The sequence below is a fragment of the Hemitrygon akajei genome, chromosome 2 (assembly GCF_048418815.1).
Source record: "Hemitrygon akajei chromosome 2, sHemAka1.3, whole genome shotgun sequence".
In the NCBI taxonomy this organism is placed as follows: Eukaryota; Metazoa; Chordata; class Chondrichthyes; order Myliobatiformes; family Dasyatidae; genus Hemitrygon; species Hemitrygon akajei.
Genome location: NC_133125.1, coordinates 145,482,046 through 145,508,654, shown reverse-complemented (window position 1 = coordinate 145,508,654; position 26,609 = coordinate 145,482,046). Strand labels below are relative to the sequence as shown.

Here is a 26,609-nt window from a genome sequence, read left to right as displayed (position 1 = left end):
GAGAACAGCTTGCCTAGGGGGATTAGAGGGAGATAAGAGGAATAGACAGAGTGGATAGCCAGCGTCTCTTCCCCAGGGCACCACTGCTCAGTACAAGAGGACATGGCTTTAAGGTAAGGGGAGGGAAGTTCAAGGGGGATATTAGTGGAAGGTTTTTTACTCAGAGAGTGGTTGGTGCATGGAATGCACTGCCTGAGTCAGTGGTGGAGGCAGATACACTAGTGAAGTTTAAGAGACTACTAGACAGGTATATGGAGGAATTTAAGGTGGGGGGTTATATGGGAGGCAGGGTTTCAGGGTCAGCAGAACATTGTGGGCCAAAGGGCCTGTAATGTCCTGTACTATTCTATGTTCTATACTCGTGGGGATGACAGCAGAGCAGAGATGGCTGAAGTTTATAGGAATAGTGCACAAGGCACAGTATAGACATGTCCCACTCTGCTCTCAAGTGCAGGTGTAGGCAATTATGGCTGACAAAGAAAATTAAGGACTGTATAAAAGCCAAGGGACATACAAGGTAGCAAAAGTGACTGGGAAGTTGGATGATTGGTAAGTTCTTAAAATCCAACAGAAGGCAAATAAAGCTATAAGGGCAAAGATGAAATATGAGGGCAGACTAACCAATTAAAGCAGGATACCGAAAGTCTTTTCAGTTAAATGAAGAGTAAAAGGGGAGTAAGAGTTGATATTAGACTACTAGAAAATGATGCTGGTGAGGTTGTAATGGGGGACAAAGAAATGGCAAATGAATGTAATAGGTACTTTGCATCTGGCGCACTGCTAGTGTCTTCCACAGTGAATACAGACGTCTGTGAGCAGGAGTGACAGCCATTGCTATTTCAAAGGAAAAAGTGTGAGGCAAACTCAAAAGTCTTAAGGTGGTTAGGTCACCTGGGCCAGTTGGACTTCATCCCAGTGTCCTGAGAGAGATTGCTGAAGAGATAACAGATGCATTGGTCATGATCTTTCAAGAATCATTTGATTCTGGTATGATCTCCCAGGATTGGAAAATTGCAAATGTCACTCCACTGTAAGAAGGGAGGAAAGTGGAAAAAAAATTATAGACCAGTTAACCTAACCTCAGAGAGGCAGTGGATGTCACTTATTTGGATTTTCAGAAGGCGTTTGATAAGGTGACGCGAGGCTGCTTAACAAGATAGAATCCTATGGCATTACAGGAAAGATACTGGCATTGATAGCGGAATGGCTGACAGGCAGGAGGCAGCAAGTGGGAATAAAAGGGGCTTTTCTGTTGGCTGCTGGTGACGAGTGATGTTCCTCAGGGGTCAGTATTGGGATCACTGCTTTTTACATTGTTTGTCAATGATTTCGATAATGGAATTGATGGCTTTGTGGTAAAGTTTGCAGATGACAGGAAGACAGGTAGGACTGACAAATTGGAAGAATGGGCAAAAAAAAGAGGCAGATGGAATACAGTTTTGGGAAATGTATACTAATAAATTTTGGTAAAGGGAGCAATAGAGTGAACTATTATCTAAATGGGGAGAAGGTTCAAACATCAGAGGTGCAGAGGGACTTGGGAGTCCTCGTGCCAGACGCCCAGAAGGTTAATTTACAGGTTGAGTCTGTGGTAAAGAAGGCAAATGCAATGTTGGCATTTATTTCAAAGGGAATAGAATATAAAAGCAAGAAGGTAATGCTGAGCCTTTATAAGACACCAGTCAGGCTGCACTTGGAGTACTGTCAACAGTTTTCGGCCCAGTGGCTGTCCCCATTAACAATAAGTACACCTGTTTGAGTACTGTTGGGTGGGATGGCCTACCTGGGGGAAGCGACAGTGGCAGTGCCTCTGGCACAGAATCTGGCCCTGTGGCTCAGAAGGGTAGGGAAAGGAAGAGGATGGCAGTAGTGATAGGGGACTCTATACTTAGGGGGTCAGACGGGAGATTCTGTGGATGCAGGAAAGAAGCACAGATTGTAGTTTGCCTCCCAGGTGCCAAGATTCGGAATGTTTCAAATCACGTCCAAAATATCCTGCAGTGGGAAGGAGGTCATGGGATGCCAGAGGTCATGGTACATATAGGTACCAACGACATAGGTAGGAAAAGGGAAGAGATCCCAAAAAAAAGACTGCAGGGAGTTAGGAAGGAAGTTGAGAAGCAGGACCGCAAAGGTAGTAAACAAGTGATTACTGCCTGTGCCACGCGACAGTGAGTATAGGAATAGAGTGAGGTGGAGGATAAACGCGTGGCTGAGGGATTGGAGCAAGGGGCAGGGATACAGATTTCTGAATCATTGGGACCTCTTTTGGGGCAGGTGTGACCTGTACAAAAAGGATGGGTTGCACTTGAATCTCAGGGGGACCAATATCCTGGTAAGGAGGTTTGCTAAGGCTACTGGGAAGAGTTTAAACTAGAATTGTTCAGGGGTGGGAACCAAACTAAAGAGGAGGTTGGCTCACAAATTTGACAAAATTGTAGACAGTGCGTGAGGGAGGACAGGCAGGTGATAGAGAAGGGGATGCACTCAGACCAAAGGTCTGAGATGCATCTGTTTTAACACAAGGAATATTGTGAACAAAACAGATGAGCTTAGAGTGTGGATCAGTACTTGGAGATATGATGTGGTGGCCATTACAGAGACTAAGATGGCTCAGGGACAGGAATGGCTACTTCAAGACCGGGTTTTAGATGTTTCAGAAAGGACAGGGAGGGAAGCAAAACAGGTAGGGGTGCAGCACTGTTGATCAGAGATAGTGTCACGGCTGCAGAAAAGGTGGATGCCATGGAGGGATTGTCTAAGAAGTCTCTGTGGGTGGAGATTAGGAACAGGAAGGTGTCAATAACTTTACTGGGTATTTTTTTTTAAACTAAGCTCCCCAATAGTAACAGGGATATCGAGCAGCAGATAGGGAAACAGATCCTGGAAAGGTGTAATAATAACAGAGTTGTTGTGATGGGAGATTTTAATTTCCCAAATATAGATTGGTATCTCCCTAGTGCAAGGGGTTTAGATGGGGTGGAGTTTGTTCGGTGTGTTCAGGAAGGTTTCTTGATACAATATATAGATAAGCCCTCAAGAGGAGAGGCTATACTTGATTTGGTATTGGGAAGTGAACCTGGTTAGGTGTCAGATCTCTCAGTGGGAGAGCATTTTGGAGATGGAGATAGAATTATGATCACTTTTACAATAGCATTGGAGAGAGGTAGGAACTGACAAGTTAGAAAAGCATTTAATTGGAGTAAGGGGAATTATGAGGCTATCAGGCAGGAAATTGGAAGCCTAAATTGGAAACACATGTTCACAGGGAAAAGTACGGAAGAAATGTGGCAAATGTTCCAGGCATATTTGTTGGAGTTCTGCTTAGGTATGTTCCAATGAGACAGGGAAGTTATGGTAGGGTACAGGAACCGTGGTGTACAAAGACTGTAATAAATCTAGTCAAGAAGAAAAGGAAATCTTACAAAAGGTTCAGAGAGCTAGGTAATGTTAGAGATTGAGAAGATTATAAGGCTAATAGAGAGGAGTGCAAGAAGGAAACTAGGAGAGGCAGAAGGGGCCATGAGAAAGCCATGGCAGGCAGGATTAAGGAAAAACCCAAAGCATTCTACAAGTATATGAAGAGCAAGAGGATAAGGCGTGAGAAAATAGGACCAATTAAGTGTGACAGTGGAAAAGTGTATATGGAACTGGAGGAGATAGCAGAGGTACTTAATGAATACTTCGCTTCAGTATTCACTATGGAAAAGTACATTGGTGATTGTAGGGATGACTTACAGCGGACTGAAAAGCTTGAGCGTGTAGATGTTAAGGAAGAGGATATGCTGGAGCTTTTAGAAAGCACCAAAGGGGGGGTAAGTCAACAGGACTGGACGAGATGTACCCCAGGCTATATGGGTGGCGAAGGAGGAGATTGCTGAGTCTCTGGCAATGATCTTTGCATCATCAATGGGGATGGGAGGTTCCAGAGAATTGAAGGGTTGCAGATGTTGTTCCATTATTCAAGAAAGGAGTAGAGATAGCCCAGGAAATTACAGACCAGTGAGTCTTACTTCAGTGGTCGGTAAGTTGATAAAGATCCTGAGAGGCAGTATTTATGAACATTTGGAGAGGCATAATATGATTAGGAATAGCCAGTATGGCTTTGTCAAAAGAAGGTTATGCCTTACGAGCCTGATTGAATTTTTTTTTGAGGATGCGACTAAACACATTAATGAAGGTAGAGAAGTAGATGTAGTGTATATGGATTTCAGCAAGGCATTTGATAAGGTACCCCATGCAAGGCTTATTGAGAAAGTGAGGAGGCATGGGATCCAAGGGGACCTTGCTTTGTGGATCCAGAACTGGCTTGCACACAGAAGGCAAAGAGTAGGTCTGATAGGTTATATTCTGCATGGGGGTCGGTGACCAGTGGTGTGCCTCAGAGATCTGTTCTGGGACCCCTACTCTTCGTGATTTATATAAATGACCTGGATGAGAAAGTGGAAGGATGTAAATCTGCAGATGACACAAAGTTTGGTGTTGTGGATAGTGTGGAGGGCTGTCAGATGTTAAAGCAGGACATCGGTAGGATGTAAAACTGGGCTGAGAAGTGGCAGATGGAGTTCAACCCAGATAAGTGTGAAGTAGTTCATTTGGTAGGTCAAATATGACGACAGAATATAGTATTAATGGTAAGGCTCTTGGCAGTGTGGAGAATCAGAGCGGATCTTGGGGTCCGAGTCCATAGGATGTTCAAAGCTGCTGCGCAGGTTGGCTCTGTGGTTAAGGCGGCATACAGTGCATTGACCTTCATCAATCGTGGGATTGAGTTTAGGAGCTGAGAGGTGACATTGCAGCTATATAGGACCCTGGTCAGACCCCACTTGGAGTACTGTGTTCAGTTCTGGTTGCCTCACTACAGGAAGGATGTGGAAACTATAGAAAGGGTGCAGAGGAGACTTACAAGGATGTTGCCTGGATTGGGGAGCATGTTTTACGAGAATAGCTTGACTGAACTTGGCCTTTTCTCCTGGGAGCGACGGAGGATGAGGGGTGACCTGATAGAGGTGTATAAGATGATGAGAGGCATTGATCGTATGGATAGACAGAGGCTTTTTCCCCAGGGCTGAGATGGCTAGCACAAGAGGGCACAGTTTTAAGGTGTTTGGAAGTAGGTACAGGAGATGTCAGGGGTAAGTATTTTTAAATTAAAAACGCAGAGAGTGGTGAGTGTGTGGAATGGGCTGCTGGCAACGGTGGTGGAGGCAGATACAATAGTGTCTTTTAAGAGACTTCTGGATAGGTACATGGAGCTTAGAAAAATAGAGGGCTATGGGTAACCCTAGGTAGTTTCTAAGGTAGGGACATGTTCGGCACAGCTTTGTGGGCCAAAAGGCCTGTATTGTACTGTAGGTTTTCTATGTTTCTATGTCTCAAAGGATGTGTTGTCATTGGAGAGAATCCAGGTACATGAGGATGATTCCGGGAATGAAGGGGTTAACACTGAGCATTTGGCAGCTTTGGGTCTGTACTCACTCAGATTTCGAGGAATTTGGGGGGGGGGGGTGCGAAATCTCATTGAGACCTACCAAATGCGGAAAGGACTAGATAAGGTGGATGTGGAGAGGATATTTCCTGTGGTGGGGGTATCCAGAACTACAGGGCACAGCCTCAAAATTTAGGGGTGATCCTTTAGAACAGAGGCAGAGGCAAAGAGGAATATTTTAGCCAGAGTAGTAATTCTGTGGAATGCTCTGCCACAGACTGTGCGCAGGCCAAGTCCATGGGTATATTTAAGGCGGAAGTTGATCATGTCCTGATCGGTCAGGGCATCAAGGGATATGGTGAGAAGGGTTGAGTGGGATCTGGGATCAGCCATGATGGGCAGAATGGCCTAATTCTGCTCCTATGTCTTATGCTCTTACGGAATGGTGATTTTTTTTCAGCTAATTGTTCGATGCTCAAGCCAATAAGATGGCTAGCTTTGAAATAGGCAAGATTAGGAAGTTAAGTAATTTTTTTTCCCTCCCAAGTATTATTGGTAGGAGAGGTCTTTAAATTATTGCCTGAAAGCATGGTGAGAGGACAAATTTGCATTACAAATGATTACCTGTCTTAGTGTGCAGTTTTTCCCAATTGTTGCATTTTGTTACTTTGTATTTACTGTGAATACCTGCGAGTAAGTAGCATGGTGACACACTTTGAACTTTGCAATTGGGCTGTACATTTGTTACTGTTCCTGTAGTTTAACTTTGTTGTACTTGTTTATATTGTTATATAATTACCAACATACATGTGTAACACTCCGTACGGTTTCACTGCTAATGTAATGGCTTCCCTGTAGCAGCAGTGTTTGGGTTATGACTGGAGATAACGGGGGCTTTGGGATGTGTGCCATCCAATGACAGGCATGCTGTTTCTTTCTTGTGGTCTGAGAGAAGGGATTTCATGGTCTTTGGTCGGCGAGAGACATAGAGAGAAGATGCAAGTGGGGAGAGTTGGTAGACCGCTGGACGGAGTGGATTTGGAGTGAGGGTCTGGGAGTTGACTACGCTCGGAGATCGATGGGGACGGTCAACCGTGAGCTCCAATGTGCGCATTAGACTGCTTCATTAAAACCGGCTTTTTTTTTTTTAAGTTTTCTTTACTGACCCTCTTGTCAAATTAATTATAAAGCTCAATCGTTTAATAGCATATGGTGTACTGTTAGTTATTTCGTGGTACTGATTTGTACCAGGGGATCACATCACATGGCATCCACACAAATGAGATTTCAGAAGTTTGGTGGGCCAGAGAGCGTCTTTCCCTAGACTAACACAGCCCACCGAACCTGGGGTTACACATGTAATTGTTCACCAAGTATTTTACTGGTTACAGTTGCATCAGTAGTTTTCTGGAAATTTCTTAGTTTCAGTGGTGGGTATCATATTACTTTAATCTGTCTACTTAATTGGTTAAATATTAACTGTTGGAATTTCAAGGGAATCAGTGGCCTAATACAAGACTAGACCACCCTCCCGCACCCACTCTCTTCCACTGCTCTGTCCTCTGTAGGTCGCTCACCAAGCTTCTGTTCTTGCAACACTCAATACAACAATCATAAGCAAGAAATTTTATCCCTTATTCTTAACTTCTGAAGAACCTTTGGACTGCAAAAGCATCAGGGTTCAACACTTAGGAATAATTGCATTAGCCAAAACTTGCACTCAGTGACCACTTTATTAGGTACACCTGGTCTTTAATGCAAATATCTAACGTGACAGCAACTCAATGTGTAAAAACATGAAGACATGGTCAAGGTGTCCAATTGATGTTCAGACCCAACATCAGAATGGGGAATAAATGTGATCTAAGTGACTTTGACCATACAATGATTGTTGGTACCAGACGGCGTGGTCGAGCATCTTAGAAACTGCTGATCTCCTGGGATTTTCACACTCAATAGTCACTAAAATTTACAAAGAATGGTGTTAAAAATTTAAACCATCTCACGATTGGCAATTCTGTGGATGCAAATTCCTCGTTAATGAGAGAGGTCAGAGAAGAACGACCAGACTGGTTCAAGCCGACAGCAACTCAAATAACAACAATGCTGTGCAGAAGAGCATCCCTGAATGCATGGCACATTGAACCTTGAAATGACTGGACAACAGCAGCAGAAAATCATGAACACAAACTCAGTGGCAACTTTATTAGGTACAGGAGGTACCACAGGTTTGCCACTGAGTACAGAGCAAACAGCCAGAATCTTTCCCCCAGGGTAGAAATGTTGAATATTAGAGAACATATTTCATGTGAGAGGGGGGAAGTTTAAAGGAGATTGTTTGAGGCATAGAGAGTGGTGGAAGCAGATTGATAGTGTTGTTTAAAATGCCTTTAGATAAACACACGCAGAGAATGGAGAGATATGGATCATGTGCAGGCAGACGAGATTTAATTTGATTTGCATTGTGTTCACTCCATGTCATTCTGTTCCATGTTGGAGCCTCATCGAGACAAATTGATGGAAGCAAGGTTGCTGAAAACACCAGCAGCCAGAGTTGGGGGGATTGGGAAGAGAAGTACAGATAGATTATGAGTAATAAAGAGGGAAAGCTGGGATCTTCCTATGGGCATATGGATAGCATTCACACTGTGATAACGGTTCTGGTAGGTTGAGTCCTTTACCCTATAATAAAGTTATATTTAGTACATCTGTTAATGCAACATTTCATATGTATTAGAATTTACACAAGTCATCTTAAGCAAATCTTAGATGTTAAACACAAGAATTTGTGCAGATGCTGGAAATCCAGGGCAACTTAAAAACCCAGAGGAACTCAGCAAGTCAAGCAGCATCTATGGAGAGGAATAAATAGTCGACATTTTGGGACGAGACCCTTCATCAGGACTTGGATGTCATTTGACATCATTGTGATGCTTGGTGGCCTCTAAACACCAGAACATTATGCATAAAATACTTGTTCCCATCTAAAGATGACCCTCCCTTCTCTAATTAGACCAGCCCTGACCTAAAGGAAGGAGTTCAGTTAATAATTCAACTCTGGTTGTTTGGAATGCCATAAATGAAATGCAAGTTATGATATGACCATTAACTGATCAGGTACTTTGCCCACCAGTATAATTGCACACTTCCTCAGTGTCTCCTGCCAATGCTGGAATTTGATTATGCTGAACACCTCCAGTAGAATACCTTCTCCTCAAAGACCTCCTCCAGCATGTCAACTGGGTTCTAACTCAACCAGTTCTGCTTTGAAAAAGAAGTTAATTTGCAACTACATGTAAACTTAAGGACCAATTACCCAGAGGATTGGATTCGTCCAGAGAAAATAATTCAAATATAATCATGCAACAACTGGAATTTAAATGAAACTGAAAACAGTCACAACAAAAATACTGGAAGAACACAGCCAGTCAAGAAGCATTTGACTTAAAAGAAAATGGTAGCACCTGGGTTCAGTTTCCATTGCTGCTATAAGGAGCTTGTACATTTGCCTGTGATCACATGGGTTTCCTCTCATAGTCCAAACCCATACCAATTGGTAGATTAATCAGTCACTGTAAATTCTCTTATGATTAGGCTAGGATTAAATCAGGGGATTGCTGGGTAGGGTAGCTTGAAGGGGCAGTGGAGAATGGGATGATGGGAGATGGAGGGGTAGAGGGATGGAGTGAGTGAGTGAGTTAATATTTTTTTGGCTCCATGACCCGTCTGCCCTCAGAACTGGGAGAAGAGGGAGACACAAGAGATGAAAAGTGAGGGAAATCTGAAGCAAGATCCAAAACGCTCAGCAGATCAGGCAGGGAAATGTGCAGTTGCTGGTTCAGGTCGAGATCCAAAGCAGAGCTGGGGAGATGGGTGGCACAAGACAAACAATAAAAAGTACTGACCATTAATGAGGCATTTTCAGGAAATTCCAAAAGGGGACACAAGGACAACAAAAGGGGAATGATGAGGGATGTTCAGCAGAAGTTGGGAAATTAGTTGTTTATTTCCAAACGCAGCAAATTTGTAAAAACAACTAGTTCAAGAACACTCTCCGGGGAAGAAATGTGACATCATTATCCAGCTTGATCTACACAAAAGTCAAACCGCATCACTGTGGTTTACTCTTAAAATGCCTTCTGAAACAGTCCAACACACCACAGTTAAACAGAATCAGGTTTAATACTACTGGCATACATCATTAAATTTGTTGTTATGCCCCAGCAATGTACTGCAACAATAAAAACTAACCTCAAAAGAATGAATCTATATGGGCAAGTCAGCATCAGGACACCAAATTTGGACATGGTAAAAAAATCATTCCCAGCCAGTCAGCCTAGCAAACATCTGTGGATACGTGTCTAAATTGGAAACACTCGTTCAAACAATCTTGCAATTAACTTTACAGAATCATATTTAAGACAACATGCCAGGCAACTCCATGTACATTCTGTCCCATCTGGTATAGGGGGTGGGGTGCAGGGGGCAGGGAATGGGTGTCACAGAGATTATTAAACTACATGCCATTACCTCTGGAATTCCAAACTCCAGTCCAATCCCCTCAAATCTCCCAACATCAAAGGCAGCACTGATAAGGATGAGTGCAGCTCTGATGGGAATATTTAATGATTCACTTTCAAGACTACTGCAGCTGAAATCCACAGGAACAACCATGGGTATTTCCGTAAGCAACATTGTTCCAAGACATTTCAAAAATCTACCGACACTCAAGAATCGGTGGATCCCAGATTGCAGACTTGGGTCACAAGTGCAGTTTCCCTTCAAGAAAAACATAGCACAGAAGGTATGCTGGGCTGCAAGCAAGATCAAAATAGAGAGGCTTTACACCACCACTCCCAAATAAATATCCAATTGGCAATTGTGCAGTCTCTGGAAAATAAAATTGAAGACTTCAGAGCAAGTTGCTATACTCGAGGGACATCCAAGACTGCTGTGTACTTTGCTTCACAGAAACATGGCAACCCCACCCCCCCCCCTCCCCACCATTTCAGATGCAGCACTACAGCCCAATGGCTTCACCATTCACTGTAAAGGTCAGACAGCTCAGTCTCTTAAAGGCAGAGGAGATGGAGTATGCTTTAGAATTAACTTAGCACAGATGTGGTGGTTTTGTCTCAGTCCTGCTCACCCAAACTGGAACGCCTAGCAGTCAAAAGTAATCTGTTTTACCTGCCGTGGGAGTTTTCCCACCATCATCCTGCTAGCGGTGTACGTTCCACCTCTGACACGCTCTGGACAAGCTGAGCGACCTAATTAGCAGGCACAGAGCAACGTCCCCGGTACTGTGGGGGGACTTCCACCAGGCCAGCCTGAAGTCTCTGAATGGCAACCGCCAACATATTACCCGTGGAACCAGAGGAGCCAACACACTGGGCCACTGTTATCTGCCCATCAAGAATGCTTACCATGTCATCACATTACACTTTGGAAAGTCTGATCACCTGGCTGTACTTCGACTCACAGCATATAGGCAGAGACTGAAGACCACAGTACCAGTGGTGAGGACCAAAGGATGGTCGAAGGAGGCAGAGGAGCACCTACAGACCTGTATTGAGTCAGTGGATTGGACAATATTCAGGGATTCATCTCCAAGTCTGAATGAATTTGCCACAGTTGTCAGCAACCTAATCAAAACGTGTGTGGATGAGTGTCTGCCTAGTGGATGAACCAGGAGATTCGTAGTCTGTTGAGGGCCTGATCTGTGGTATTCAAGACCAGTGATCTGGAACTATACAAGTCCAGATAAGAATGAGAAAAAAAAAACAATTCTGATTGAGGCTAGAGACAGAGTCAGATGCATGTCACCTCTGGCAAGGTTTGCAGGCTGTTACTTTCCTACAAAGAAAATGGACTATAGTGAATGGTAGAGATGCTTTACTCACAGATGAGCTCAATTCTTTTCTTTGAAATAAAATTACATCTATACCAATCCCTGCAGCATCCAGTGATCCTGTGATCTCTGACTCGGAGGCCGATGTCAGAATTCTTTCAAGAAGGTGAACCCTCACAATGCATCAGGTCCTGACTATGTACCTGGTAGGGATCTGAAGACCTGTGCCAACCAACTATCAGGAGTGTTCCAGGACATCTCCCTCGTGCAGTCAGAGTCTCCCACCTGCTTCAAAAGGGAAACAATCATTCCAGTGTCCAAGAAGAGCTGAGCAACCTGCCTCAATGACTATCGTCCAGTAGCGCTCACATCTACTATGATGAAGTGCTTTGAGAGATTGGTTATAGCTCGAATCAACTCCTGCCCAAGGACACTGCAATTTGCTGATATCAGTGGATGCCATCTCACTGGCTCCATTCAGCCCCAATTACCTGGACAATAGTAACACTTATGGCAGAATGGCGTTTTACAGTTCAGTGTTCTACACAATCATACTCTCAGTTCCAATCAAAAAGCTCCCCAACATCGGCCTCTGCATCTCCTTCTGCAACTGGATCCTTGACTTCCTCACCGGGAGATCAGTCTGTGCTGATCAGAACATCTTCTCACTGACAATCAACACTGGCATACCTCAAGGATGCTTGCTTAGCCCGCTGCCCCACTCCCTCTCCCTCTCCACACCCATGACCACGTAGCTAGTTACAGCTTAGATACTATCTATAAATTTGCAAACACAACTGTTGTTGGCAGAACTTCAGGTGGCAATGAGCAGGCGTCCAGGAGCGAGATGGTTCAGCAGTCTGTGGTGTCACCACAATAGCCTTGCACTCAACTTCAGCAAGACCAATAAAGAATTGATTGTGGACTTCAGGAAGGACAAGTTAAGGGAACACACACCGGTCCTCATTGAGGGATCAGGATTGGAGGGGGTGAGCAGTTTCAAGTTTCCAGGTGTCAACTTCTCGACGATCTATTGTGGGCCCAACATATAAATGCAATACAAACGTGGCACAACAGTGGGTATATTTCATTAGGAACTTGAGGGGAATTGGTAGGTCAAAGACACTCAAACATCTACAGATGTCTACAGAGCACTCTAACTGGTTGCAACACCATCTTGTATGGAGGTGTCACCGCACAGGCTGCAGGATTGGAAACCCTACAAAGAGTTGCAGACTCCGCTAGCACAATCATAGGGACTAGCTCCCTCAACACTGAGGGCACCTTCAAAAGGTGATACCTCAAAAAAAAAAAGGAAGCAACCATCATTAAGCACCCCCGTCACTTCAGACATACCCTCTTCTCAATGCTACCATCAAGGTGGTGGTACAGGAGCCTGAAGGCACACACTCAAGGGATTCAGGAACAGCTTCTTCCCCTCTGCCATCAGATCTCTGAATGCACAATGAGCCCATGAACACCTCCAATACACTTCCCCTCTTCTTGCACTAGTTACTTAATTTTTTTTTAAATCTGTTTGTATTTGTTTTCTGATGACTCCGCCATAGTTGGATGCATCAGCAAGGGAGATGAGGCCGAGTACAGGGCTACGGTGGGAAACTTTGTCACATGGTGCAAGCAGAATCATCTGCAGCGTAATGTGAAAAAGACTAAGGAGTTGGTGGTGGACCTGAGGAGGGTCACGGCACCAGTGACCCCTGTTTCCATCCAAGGGGTCAGTGTGGACATGGTGGAGGATTACAAATACCTGGGGATACGAATGGACAATAAACTGGACTGGTCAAAGAACACTGAGGCTATCTACAAGAAGGGTCAGAGCCGTCTCTATTTCCTGAGGAGACTGAGGTCCTTTAACATCTGCCAGACGATGCTGAGGATGGTCTACGAGGCTGTGGTGGCCAATGCTATCATGTTTGCTGTTGTGTGCTAGGGCAGCAGACACCAACAGAATCAACAAACTCATTCATAAGGCCAGTGATGCTGTGGGGGTGGAACTGGACTCTGACGGTGGTGTCTGAAAAGAGGATGCTGTCCAAGTTGCATGCCATCTTGGACAATGACTCCCATCCACTCCATAATGTACTGGTTTGGCACAGGAGTACATTCAGCCAGAGACTCACTCCACCGAGATGTAACACTGAGCGTCATAGGAAGTCATTCCTGCCTGTGGCCATCAAACTTTACAACTCCTCCCTCGGAGTGTCAGACACCCCGAGCCAATAGGCTGGTCCTGGACTTATTTCCACTTGGCATGATTAACTTATTATTATTTAATTATTTATGGTTTTATATTGCTATATTTCTTCACTATTCTTGGTTGGTGCGGCTGTAACGAAACCCAATTTCCCTTGGGATCAATAAAGTATGTCTGTCTGTCTGTTGTCATTTATAGTTTTTATTACTCTGTATTCTAACATACTGCTGATGTGAAACAAATTTCGTGACACCTGTCTGTGATATTAAACCCGAAGAGTTAGCAGACATGAATGACAGCTACCAGATTGAGTGCATTGTTGACAATATTGGGGTTAGAATTGACCAAATAAAAACCTCAACTACCACATAAATATTGTCCAGTCCACTGATGCTACAAGAAATAAGAAGCTACGGTGAGTGGTCTGGCTCCTTACATCCCAAGAGCTTGCTATAATCTATTAGGTGCAAGTCAGGAGAATGATAGAATACTCGCTGCTTGAGTGGATGAGTGCAGTTCCAGAAACAGTCAGAACTTTTAACACGACACAGGAAGAAGGAATCCACTTGATTACTGGTCAACGGTAGGTGGTGATCAGGAGGCATGTTCCTTGCTGATGGTTTCATTCTAGGGTTTGGAGTCAATGTTCAGAATTTCAAAGCCAGCTTTCTAAAAACTCAACTCCTCCACCACCAGCACAGTGTTTTAGTGTACACATCTACAGATTCATCTGTAACACTCAAACTACAATCACTTCCACCAAGAGCAAGTGCTGGAAATGCAGAGAAACTGCAGTATCTGCAACATACCACTGACTTGGAAATATCACTACACCTTCATTGTCAAGGATTCTAAATCCTGGAAACCCCATCGAACACAATGAGGAAGATATCTGTGCTAACGGCCTGGCAGCTGCTTAATCTAATCTGAGGGTTCCTAACCTTTATCATGCCATGGAACAATAGCTATTAAGCAATGGGGTCTGTAGACCCTAGGTTGGGACCCCCTGCGTCCCAGCCCAACCCATTTTGTTCTGCCCTCACATTCCCATCAATCTCACCAACCCCCTCCCCCACCTATACACTGCCACACATCTACACACCTGGGGCAAATTACTGGTAACCCTACTAGCCCACACTTCTTGGGATATGGGAGAAAGCCCATGTGGCCACAGAGAGAACGTGTAAGCTCTAAATGGACAGCAGAAGTCAGGATGAAATCCAGGCCACTGGAGCCACATCTTCACAAACTGGGCCACTCTTTCTGATGAAGGTACTCCCATAAAGGTGTCGGGATGGAGTTACACGGTCAGGAACTAGCAACGATGAGAAATCCATTTCCACCTCACATTGGTGTGCAATTTGGAAGATAAACCTACAGGTGGAGGCATTTCCTTGTGTCTGCAGCCCTTCTTATTGGTGACAGAGTCATGAATCTGGGAGGTCCGGTCAAAGGAACTGCACTGTATTTTACAGATGGAACACACTACGGCTGCTGTGTGACAGTAGCAATGTGAATCGAAATTCTGTGTGGCTGATTAAATGTTGATCAAACCAGCTGCTCTACCCTAGACAAACGTGCGATTGTGAATGGTGGAAAGGCCTTGTAATGTCAGGAGGGACGAAATACCCGAGCCCCTGACCTGCCCTGATTCAGTTGAGCTTCTGGTCAATAGCAATTATCAGGACATTGTTGATGCAATGTCAGCAATCATAATGCTTTTTAAGGTTCTCCCCGATATCCCACCATACAGAACAAAACTAACTGAAGCTAACTAAAGAACAGAATATTGATGGGTAGTTAGGAGCAAACAGTGTTTGTTTTATATTTCTGTGAATTTCCTTGGTCCAATGCCAGGAGTCTTGTAAAGAATGAACAAGAGAGGACAACATTCCGTGTGCTATCCTTTCCTGCTCAGCGTGTAGAGATTTCACAACATGCTGCAGCTGGCCTGATTATATTGACAAATTGCAGATACGAGGGGTGATTGACAAGTTTGTGGCCTAAGGTAGAAGGAGTCAGTTTTAGAAAACCTAGCACATTTATTTTTCAACGTAGTCCCCTCCTACATTTACACACTTAGTCCAGCGGTCGTGGAGCATACGGATCTTGGACCTCCGGAAAGTGTCCACAGCAGGGGTGATTGATAAGTTTGTGGCCCGAGGTAGAAGGAGACGAGTCTAACTTCAAACTTTCTGCATAATCACTCAAAGAGTTGACCTGCATGCACATGTAACGAGAACTGTATAACTCATCTCCTTCTACCTCAGGCCACAAACTTATCAATCACCCCTGCTGTGGACACTTTCCGGAGGTCCAAGATCCGTATGCTCCACGACCGCTGGACTAAGTGTGTAAATGTAGGAGGGGACTATGTTGAAAAATAAATGCTAGGTTTTCTAAAATTGACTCCTTCTACCTTAGGCCACGAACTTATCAATCACCCCTCATATATAAAATTCAACACTGGACTTTATCAGGATTTAAACTCTGACTATATGGTGTTTACATACATCAATTTACAACTAATAGCAATTCCGTATAAGAATTAGTACCAAGTAAAGAATTGTGTAATACTTCTCACTCAATTCAGTTTTAAAGTTGGCTGAACGACATGAAAAGAAACTTGAAAGCTATGAAAGCGCAGAATGTAAAGTTGAGAGCCAATAGACCCATGTGTCAAGTATCTGAATCAAAGGCTAACAGTATCCAATTTCCTACTCTCAGACAGAACATTAAATCCACATCAGTTAGAAATATCACATGAGTCTGTTTACATGAGAAAACCTTCTTTTGTCCAACAACAGCCATCCAGAGGAGATCAATAAAAACACTCAAAGTTTAAAATAAAATTTATTAGAGTACATACATGTCACCATATACAACCGAGATTCTTTCTCTGCAGGCCGACTTAGCATATCTATAGAACAGTAACTAAACAGAATCTGTAAACATCAGGAACTGTAAACTAAACAAACTGCACACTGCACAAATGCAGATAGTAAATGAATAGCATTAATGAGCATGAAATAACAAGATAAAAGAGTCCTTAAATGAGTGTAGTTACCCCTTTTGTTCAAGAGCCTGATGGTTGAGTGATAGTAACTATCCCTGAATCTGGTGGTGTGAGTCCTGAGGCCCTGTACCTTCCACCTGATGGCAGCAGCAAGAAAAGAGCACGGCCTGGGTGGTGAGGATCTTTGATGATGGATGCTGCTTTTCTATGGCAACATTTCATGTAGATACACTCAGTGCTTAGGAGCATTTTACCCACAGGGTACTGGGCTGAATCCACTACTTTTTGTACGATTTTCCCCTCAAAGGCATTGTTCCCATACCACACTGCAATGCAGCCAGTCAGCACACCTCATCTCCTGTTTCCTCAAATCACTTCCGACCCCATTCAACAGCCCCTCCAATGGTTGGGTCTAGTCAACCTAATTAGAACGTGTATTGCTTCCCCAGTGTCTCCAGTGGCAAAGTACTTTATTCTCAGTGCAAAGAACCAAATTAAAACAAAAGCAAACATTTACCTTTGAAGATACAATTCTGTTATCAGGATATTTTTGTAGAATATAAGCATCCGTGCCATGAGGGGGTTCACGATGTCCGATATAAACTGTCCGATTATCCACCCAGTTTTCTTCTCCGGCGCACTAAACAGAAAGACCAGCAATTATTGTTGAATATATTCTGCAATATTGTTTCTAGCTATTGAAGGAACTGCTGAAATAAGTGTCTTTAAATAATTTGTAGTCATGTAACTTTCAAAGATAGAATATACAGTGACCACTACTTGCATTAATCTGCTCATTAATGCAAATATCTAATCAGCAAATCATGTGGAAGCAACTCAATGGCATAAAAGCCTGCAGACACAGTTGTCAGTTTCAGTTGCTGTTCAGACCAGACGACAGAAATGTGATCTGAGTAACTCTGATCGTGGAAAGATTGTTCGTGCCAGAAGGAGTGGTTTGAGCATAATCAGAAACTACTCATCTCCAGAGATTTTTGCAATCTCTGAAGTTAACAGAGAATGGTGCAAACAACCCCAGAAACGCACAGTGAGTGGCAGTTCTGCAAAAGAAAATGCTGTATTAAAGAGAAGGGTCAAAGGAGAAAGGCCAGACTGGTCCAAACTGCCAGGAAAGCAACAGCAATCCACACATTTCAACAGAGGTGTACAGAACCGCATCTCTGAACACATGTTGAAGTGGATTGGCTACAAAAGGCCATGAACAACTACCTATTAGGTACACGATTTAACTAATAAATTTGCCACTATGTTTTTAAATTTCTGCAAAAGCACTTTACAGTTTCTAACCCTACTAACAGTTCTGACAAATGGCATGAGATTCTGTAGCTTGTATCACAAAAACTGCTCAGGCTACAATTTATATTTGCCTCAGTGTGCTCATCTACCTCACCACTGGTTTGAGTCGCATTCCCTCACCAGATGAGCTGAAACCCTCCCAACACTAACCAATATCTCTACCAGGATATTTGTTCCTCCTCCAGTTCATCAGGTGCACCCTGTCCCTCTTGTGTGGGTCACCTCTACCCCAGAAGAGATACGATTTCTTCTCCTATTTTCAGTATCTACATTCTGACCCTCCCCATCTCCCTTGTTCTGGTGTTTCAGATTCTTTGTGTTCCCCATTTATACCTTGGCACAACTTTGTTATTCAGTCACCTCTTACCCACGTTCTACCAGCACCATTACCAATGAGCATTAAATTGCTCCGGATCTCAAGCCCATCACTTTTATTCTGTTCACTTACTCCACAACTTGAAATTTTACTTCCAATTTTTCCAGATCTATTGCTGGATGAGGCACGTCCCAAACTGATAAATGCAGCAAATAAGTAAATTGCAATGGTTCTGACTCCAATTGTGAGATGGTTTCTATGGCAACACTAGTGACCATTGTTGGAAAAATAACAAAAAAAGTATAAAGCAATTATAAGCTGGAGAGTTTAACCAGTGATAGGAGTGCTTCTGAGGAACAGTATGAATTATCTTCAACCATGCTTCCATAGTAGCTATAATATCCCAGTCCCACATATCAATCCACGCCAAGTTCTAAGGGCCAGTATCAATCTTCATTAATCAGCAACAGTCAGCATGGATTTGTTAAGGAAAAGACACACCCACGCAACTTGGAGGTAGTAACAAGAGGCTAAATGTTATCATTCTATTTTAATAGATACACAAGTGTGCAATAGGACAATAAGCATCCGTAAAAGAAAAAGAATAGTCGTAGTTCAAATACTTTTGAGATAATAAGGTACGTGCATTTTTGGCAAGATAGCATATCACTGCCTGGTCCAAAACAGTTGACGCTAATGGGATCCGAAAGGGAAGTGGATCCGGAATTAGCTCAATGGCAGGAAGCAAAGGTTCATAACTGGTGCTCGATTTTTGAGGCCGGAAGGCTGGCACTGGCGGATTTCACAGGACTCAGGACTTCAATCGTTGCCTTTTGAATATTTTAAATCATTGAAATAATTTTGACAAGCGTAGAGAGCACAAGATAGTTTTGTAAATGATACAAAAATTGGCCACTTCACTGCAGAATGATTGTTTAAGCAGAGAGAATTTTTTTTTTAAAATGGCAAATGGGATTTAATCTAGAAGTGCTGGGCTGCGTATGAAGAGATCTAGCAAGGCAAGAGTATATACAATAAATGCAACTATATTGTGGTCCGGAAGAACTGAGGATCCTTGGAGAATGTGAAGTAGACCTCAGAAACGAGAGGTCAATAAAAACAGTATAAAAGTGCTCACAGGATGCTTTTCTTCAGGCAAGACATTGAACACAAGAGGAAAGTGATTACACTGAGACTGTATACACACCAGTTGGACTACTACTCAAACGCTGTACACAGTTCTGGTCATATTTTAGGGTAAATGCCATTGCATTGCAGAGGATCGAAAGATTTATGGATTTGTCAGAATTTGTTTTCTCCAACGCCAAACTCTTCCCACACACTCAAAAAAAAAGCAGAGGTTCAACTTAAAAGTGTCCTAGCTGAAAAAAAAACTGGAATGATCTTATCAAAGGGGTCAAACTCCAGAGTCAATATGTAGAGATTGACTTCCCCCCACCCCACCTTGGAGACTGTATGACTGCCCAAAAGTCACATTTAAACAGTAGCAAGTTGAGGAGGATGACAGAAGGTTTGTTTGGATCAAGTTGTCCTTATTAAATTAACATAAGCTGATGTCTAAATGCCCTTCATGAAAAATCCCTGATCCAAAAGGTGAACTCTGCTTCTCTTGCCACAAGAGCACCCCACCTGCTTAATATTTCCAACATTAAGCTTTTTTTAATATTTCAAATGCCCAGTGACTGCCACATTTCGTTTCTCTGGTGTTTTGTCTAGTAATCCAACAAACATTTGAGGATTTAATATGTCGGAATTTATTGTCATTGATCTATAATACAACATATGAAATGTGACATCTTTCCCATGTAGAAAAGACTTGGCTTCAAACATATAGCAATCATAAAATTAAAACATATTTAAACTGCAACTTGCCTTTTCCCCTTCAAGGTGCTTAATGTCCCTATCACATGTCTGAATGCTCTCCTCACTGCTAAATCAGGAAACAGGTACAGGAGCTGCAAGTCCCACACCCCAGGTACAGCAACAGTTACTAACCCCCCCCCCCCCACTTAACCTTCAGACACTGAACCAGCATGGATAACTTCACTCACCACGACAATGACCCAATTCCACAACGTATCAAGTCACTTTCAGGGGCCCTACAACTCGTTTATTACTTAGTTATTTATTACTATTATCTTTCTTTGTATTTGCACAATCTGTCTTTCGCACATTGGCTATCCTTCTGTTTCTGTGCAGTTTCTCATTGACTATTGTGTTTTTGAATTTGCTGTGAATGCCTACAAGAAAATGAATCACAGGGTCGTACAATATGACATACATGTACTTCAATGATAAAACTTACCGTACTTTGAACTTTAAAATGGAAATGGCAACTTTAACCCTGCCAAGTATAACCCACCTCTGACACAAAAATAAAAATCAATCCCCGACTACTAGCTAATAAGCAGCAATATCTTTGTGTGAAGAAAAATCAAATCTCTCTCTACATTGAAGACAAATTCAGATCCTGTTATTAATGCCCCAGAACACAACCAGGTCCCGTCTGAAACCTTTTTAAACACAACAACAAATGTATGAATGAAGAAAGTTCAAGATCCTGATGATGATTAAAATGCTATTGAATAACACATTGTCACTGAGCTCTCGTGCTGGTGTGGTATGCCAGTCAGGGCAGAAATGTAATGAGCTTCAAGTCAACTGCTGGTATAGCAGACAAAAAAATTGCAGTGCGCCAGCCAGTGAAATTACTGTTCGACCTAGAGTTAATTATTCTTAAATCAATAGCCCAAAAAGGTAATAATCAGTTGTAATTTTGACAGCTTTTGTCCTTGAAACCAGCACTATATGTGCCTTTGGGCAAGTTATGGATTTAAAAACGAACATAAACTCTATGGAGGAGAATTACAAAAGTGACCTTTGGTCAGGAGATGATTACAGTTGTAAATCTAACAACGTCATCAAATACATAGCACTGATAAATTTGGGGGCTAAAATTATGGCTTTGTGTGGCGGGGTGGAGACACATCTCTACCAAAGGAGAGCAAGACATTCCTTCTCACCGCTAGCCTGCACGCCACAAATCATGATTATGCGACCACTGACAACAGGCAGGCAATCTCTGAAGAGCATCAGTAATGCCTGGGGTCACCCATCTCATAAAGAAGGCAATAGCAAACCACTTCTATAGAATTTGCCAAGAACAATCATGGTCCTGTCGAAGGGTCTCAGCCCAAAACGTCGACTGTACTTTCCCCACCCCCCATAGATGCTGCCCAGCCTGTGGAGTTCCTCCAGCATTTTCTGTGTGTTGCTTGGACATGAAAAGAGTCTGATCATACAAGACATACAACACAGCATATAATGAACGGACAAAAATTATGGCTAGTACAACTCCATTCCATGTAGGGTACATTGAGGAAAACCAGGACCTTAGTGTACAAATGTAAAAACTCTTAAGATGGCAGCAGGAGACAGGGTAGATGTTAGCAAGGCAGAAAATACAAGTAGGGAAGTTATGGTACAACTTTTAGGCTACAGAGGAATATTCTGTACAGCTCTGGTCACCACATAATAGGAAAGATGAGATTGCACTGAAGAGGATGCAAAGGACGCTCACCAAGACATTGCCATTACAAGGAGATATTGAGCTTGCTTTTCTTGAAGCAGAGGAAACTCTGGGAGAGGGGAACCAACAGAGGGACACAAAATTATGACAGGTGAGATGGTAAGAATATCTTGCATGCGCCAGAGGAGTGTAAGAGTAGAGGATGGAAGATTAGAAAGGTAAAAAGCAAAAGGTTTATCGAGAAGGTGGAGGCAGGTACAACAGGTTAAAATCATCTTGATGAATATTTGAACTGCCTGCACATAATGACTACAGACTAAATGCTGGTAAATAGGATTGGTATAAATGAGTACATTATGATTAGCAGAGACAGCATTTCAAAATACATCATTGCATATATCAGCTTATTCAATGGCTTCTCCAGAGCAAGGGGCAGATGATTCCATTGTGTGCTGACAATGTCACAGATAAGTAAGTGCCCTGTGCTCGCCTACACTGAGTAATCACTGCAGCCACACAACCCAAGCAGAATTTGATGTGCCAAATTAACACTGGAGCCAGGTAATGACTTAACATCTCCAGCAGGGGAAGTCTAACCACTTCTTCTTACTATTAAACAACACTGAGCCACTTATCAACATATGAGGTCAACACTCACCAGAAGGGTAACTGGACGAACCATGCAAATATTAGCGGTTGGGTATGATTGAGGAGAGAGACTGGCTATCATCTCCTCACTTCCCAGTCCTTCTAATATCATAAAGGCTTAATTCAGGGATGTAATGGAACATTTCCTAATGGCCTGGATTAATGAAGTTCAGTGCTATTCAGGACACATGGCAGCACTAAAGACAAAGTTATCCACTTAACCTCATGCTCTAAAAATTCACTTCCACAACCGTCAGCATGGTTTGGGCACAATGCAGTTTCTCCTTCTGCAGATGCTGCCAGCACGCTCAACTTTTCCAGCATTTTCCATTTTTGCTTCCAATGTGGGAGTGGGCCACTGTTAGAGTGGGGAGTTCAGGCTTTGGTGAGGAGAGATGAAGGCTGCAAGGAGGTATTTTCATTTAATTTTTCTTTCTTGTTTCACAGTTAAGGCAGCATAGGTGCCAGGCAAGATAGTGGAATGCTCCTCTTGGGGGATGTGGGAAGGCAGTGAGAGCTCTAGTGCCCCCCCATGACGATACCTGCAAGAAGTGCATCCAGTTGCACCTTCATTTAGACCATGTAAAGGAACTGGATGAACTGCAGATCATTTGGGAGGATGAGGAGTTATTGATAGTTACACCCAAGGTGTAGAATGAGGGTAACTGGGTGACTATCAGGAGGGGAAAAAGGGGGACAGGCAGCCAGGGACAGTAGACCTGTGGCTGCTCCCCTTAAGAACCGGTATACCGGGTTGGATTTTGTTGGGTGGGGGGGAAGGGCGGGAGAGGAAGAGAATGATCTAGCAGAGAAAAGCCACAGTTGTCAGGTATCTGGCTCAGAAGGGAGTGGGGAGAAGAGGTGAGCTGTGGTGATAGGGGATTTGTTGGTTAGGGGAACAGACAGGAGGTTCCATGGACATGAACAGTATTCCAGAATGGTATGCTCCCCAGGTGCTAGGGTCAGAGACATCTCAAATCAAGCCCACAGCATTCTTACGAGGGAGGTTGAGGAACCAGAGATCATGGCTCACGTCTGTACCAATGACATGGGCAGGAAGGGTGATGAGGTCCTTCAAAGCGAGTTCAGGGAGTTTGATGCCAAATTGAAGAACAGGACCTCCAGTGCTACCTGTGCCACGTGCTGGTGAGCCCAGAAATAGGAGGATCATACTGTTTAGCACATGGTTAAGGAGATGGTGCAGGAGGGAGGGCTTCAAATTTTTGGACCATTGGGCTCTCTTCCAGGGAAGGTAGAATCTGTACATAAGGAACTGAACTGGAGGGGGCCTAATATCCTTATGGGAAGGTTTGCCAGTGCTGCACAGTGGGAGGGGGATTTAAGCTAACTGCAGGCAATAGGAACCAGAGTATAAGGTGGAGTGCATTGGGAAAGACTATAAAGTGAGGAACAGAAAGATTGAGCATGATGGAACTAATCCATTGAGTCGTGTACATTTCAATGCAAAGATGCAAGAACTATTGTAGGAAAGGCAGGGGAGCTTAGGGCGTGGATCGGCACATGGAAATACGACATTGTAGCCATTAGTGAGATTTGGTTGCAGCAGAGACAGGACAGGCAGCTCAATGTTCTGGGAATCCGTTATGTTAGGCGTGATAGAGTGGGAGTGTTTGCATTACTCATCAGGAAAATAATGTCACAGCAGTGCTAAGAAGGACAGACTACAGAGCTCGTCTACTGAGGCTACATGGGTGGAACTGAGGAATAAGAAAGGGATGACCACGTTAATGGGATATTATAGACTAGCCAAAAGTCCGCAGAAATTAAAGGAACAAATTAGTAAAGAGATCACACACTGCTGCAAGAAACACATGGTAGTGATAGTAGGTGATTTTAAACTTTCCGCATACTGACTGGGACTCCCATACTACAAAAGGGCTGGATCTGATAAGAGTTTGTCAAATGTGTTCAGGAAAGTTTCCTTAATCATTACATAGCGTTCTCAACTAGAATGGGTGTGATACTGGATCTTCTGCTAGGGAAGGAGACAGGGTAGATGACAAATTTGTCTAGGGTAATACTTTGCACCTAGTGATCATAATGCCATTAGTTTCAAGATAATTATGGAGAACGATAGGTGTGGCATCAGGTTGAGATTCTAAATTGGAGGAAGGCCAATTTTGATGGTATCAGAAAGGATCTGGTAAAGTAGATTGCGACAGGTTTTCTGGTGAAGGTAAGAGGAAGGCCTTCAAAAGTGAAATTTTGAGAGTACAAGCTTATATGTGCCTGTCAGAATAAAGAGAAAGGATAACAGGTTTAGGGAGCATTGGTTTGAGAAATATTGAGTCCCTGGTTAAGATGAAGGAGGAGGTGCACAACAGGTTATAGGCAGGAAAGAGATTCATTTTCTTATGAGCATATTCAGCAAATATGTAGAATAGTAAACATAACAGAATCAATGAACGACCACCAAACTGGGTCTTTCAACCAGAGTGCAAAAGACAAACTGTGAAAATGCAAAAGGCAATAACATACAGTAAATAAATAATAAATCTAACTCTCAGTTTGGCTAGCAGCTTAATATAGGGGGTGATAGCCCCCCCAGCCCGGCCAAAATCTCATTCCACTGTGCGATGTGTTCCCATTGCAAATCAGTATCACAAAATAACAAACAGTACACAATATGAGATTAAACGATTGAGCTTTATAATTGTTAATTTGACTATATGGTTAGTAAAGAAAACAAGTAAAAAGGGCCCATTCTCATGAAACAGTCCAATGCACAATGCTGGAGTTCACTGATATCGCCCACAATCGACCGCCTCCGATTGTCACTGACCTTTGGACCCTCACTCTAAGTCCACTCTGTCCGGCAGTCTACCAACTCTCTCCATTCACATCTTCTCTCATCTCTCCCCAGCAGAAGACCTTGAATTCCCGGCTCCCAAACACAAGAACAAGCAACATCCTGCTCGTTGGCTAACATGCTCCATTATCTCTAGTCATAACCCAAACATTACTGCTACAGAGAAGCCATTGTATTGGCAGTGGAACATTACAGCGTGTTACATAAATATATCAAGAACATGAGGTAAAGAATCCTTGAAAGTGAGCCCATTGGTTGTGGGAACATGTCAATGATGGGGCTAGTAATTAAAAAAAATGATGGGGCTAGTTAAGTTTGTTCAAGAGCCTGATAAGTGGGTAATTATCAGGTGGTGGTGCGAGTCAGAAGGCTCTTGTACCTTCTTCCTGATGTCAGCAATAAGAGAGCACATCCTGGGTGGTGGAAGACCCAGATGATGAATTCTAATTTTCCCATAAGTGTTTCATGTAGATGTGCTCAATGGTTAGGAGGACTTTACCCATAATGGACATTGGTGTTTCCATACCAGGCTGTGATGCAGCCAGTCAATATACTCTCCCATGTCACTTGATTTAACTTTAGAAGGGGTGACAGTATTCAAGTTCTTCCACAACCGTCGAGCATCCTTCACCAATTCAAGTTTGGTCCAGAATTTCCACCTCGCCAGTGAGATGCCTTTCTGGAGATTGTGTCTGAACCTCTTGCAGCTCTCTTGGTCTCCAGACTTGAATGCCTCTGATCAGCAGATTTTGTTCATCCACTCTCATTGGGGAAGGCTCTGGATGATTTTGTAGGAACACACTCATCTACATCTACTTTGGCAAGTAAGGTGAAAATAAATCCAAAGGGTTTCTACAGTTATATTAATAGCAAAAGGAAAGTGAGGGATAAAATTGGTCCCTTAGAGAATCAGAGTGGATAGCTATGTGTGGAGCCAAAAGAGATGGGCGAGATTTTGAACAATTTCTTTTCATCGGTATTCACTAAGGATATTGAATTGTGTAAGGTAAGGGAAACAAGTAGGGTAGTTATGGAAACTATGATGATTAAAGAAGAGGAAGTACTGGCACTTCTAAGGAATATAAAAGTGGATAAGTCTTTGGGTCCTGACAGGATGTTCCCTAGGACCTTGAGGGAAGTTAGTGCAGAAATAGCAAGGGCTCGGACGGAAATATTTCAAATGTCATTAGAAACGGGGATGGTGCCGGAGGATTGGCGTATTGCTCATGTGGTTCCATTGTTTAAAAAGGATTCTAAGACTAAACTTAGCAATTATCTGCCTGTAAGTTTGACATCAGTGGTGGGTAAATTAATGGAAAGTATTCTTAGAGATGGCGTATATAATTATCTGGATAGACAGGGTCTGATTAGGAACCGTCAACATGGATTTGTGCGTGGAAGGTCATGTTTGACAAATCTTATTGAATTTTTTGAAAAG

At 43.1% G+C, this 26,609-nt stretch overlaps 1 protein-coding gene across 5 annotated transcripts in view; it reads right to left on the bottom strand.

Annotated features, from left to right (window-relative positions):
* Nucleotides 1-26,609, bottom strand: part of atp11a (ATPase phospholipid transporting 11A) — a 150,665-nt gene that overhangs the window by 106,262 nt on the left and 17,794 nt on the right. For all 5 annotated transcript variants that reach the window (XM_073029233.1, XM_073029239.1, XM_073029223.1 and 2 more), the window contains exon 2: nucleotides 17,028-17,150. In XM_073029233.1, the coding sequence (XP_072885334.1) occupies nucleotides 17,028-17,150 (123 nt within the window). The remainder of the gene's footprint in view (nucleotides 1-17,027; nucleotides 17,151-26,609) is intronic.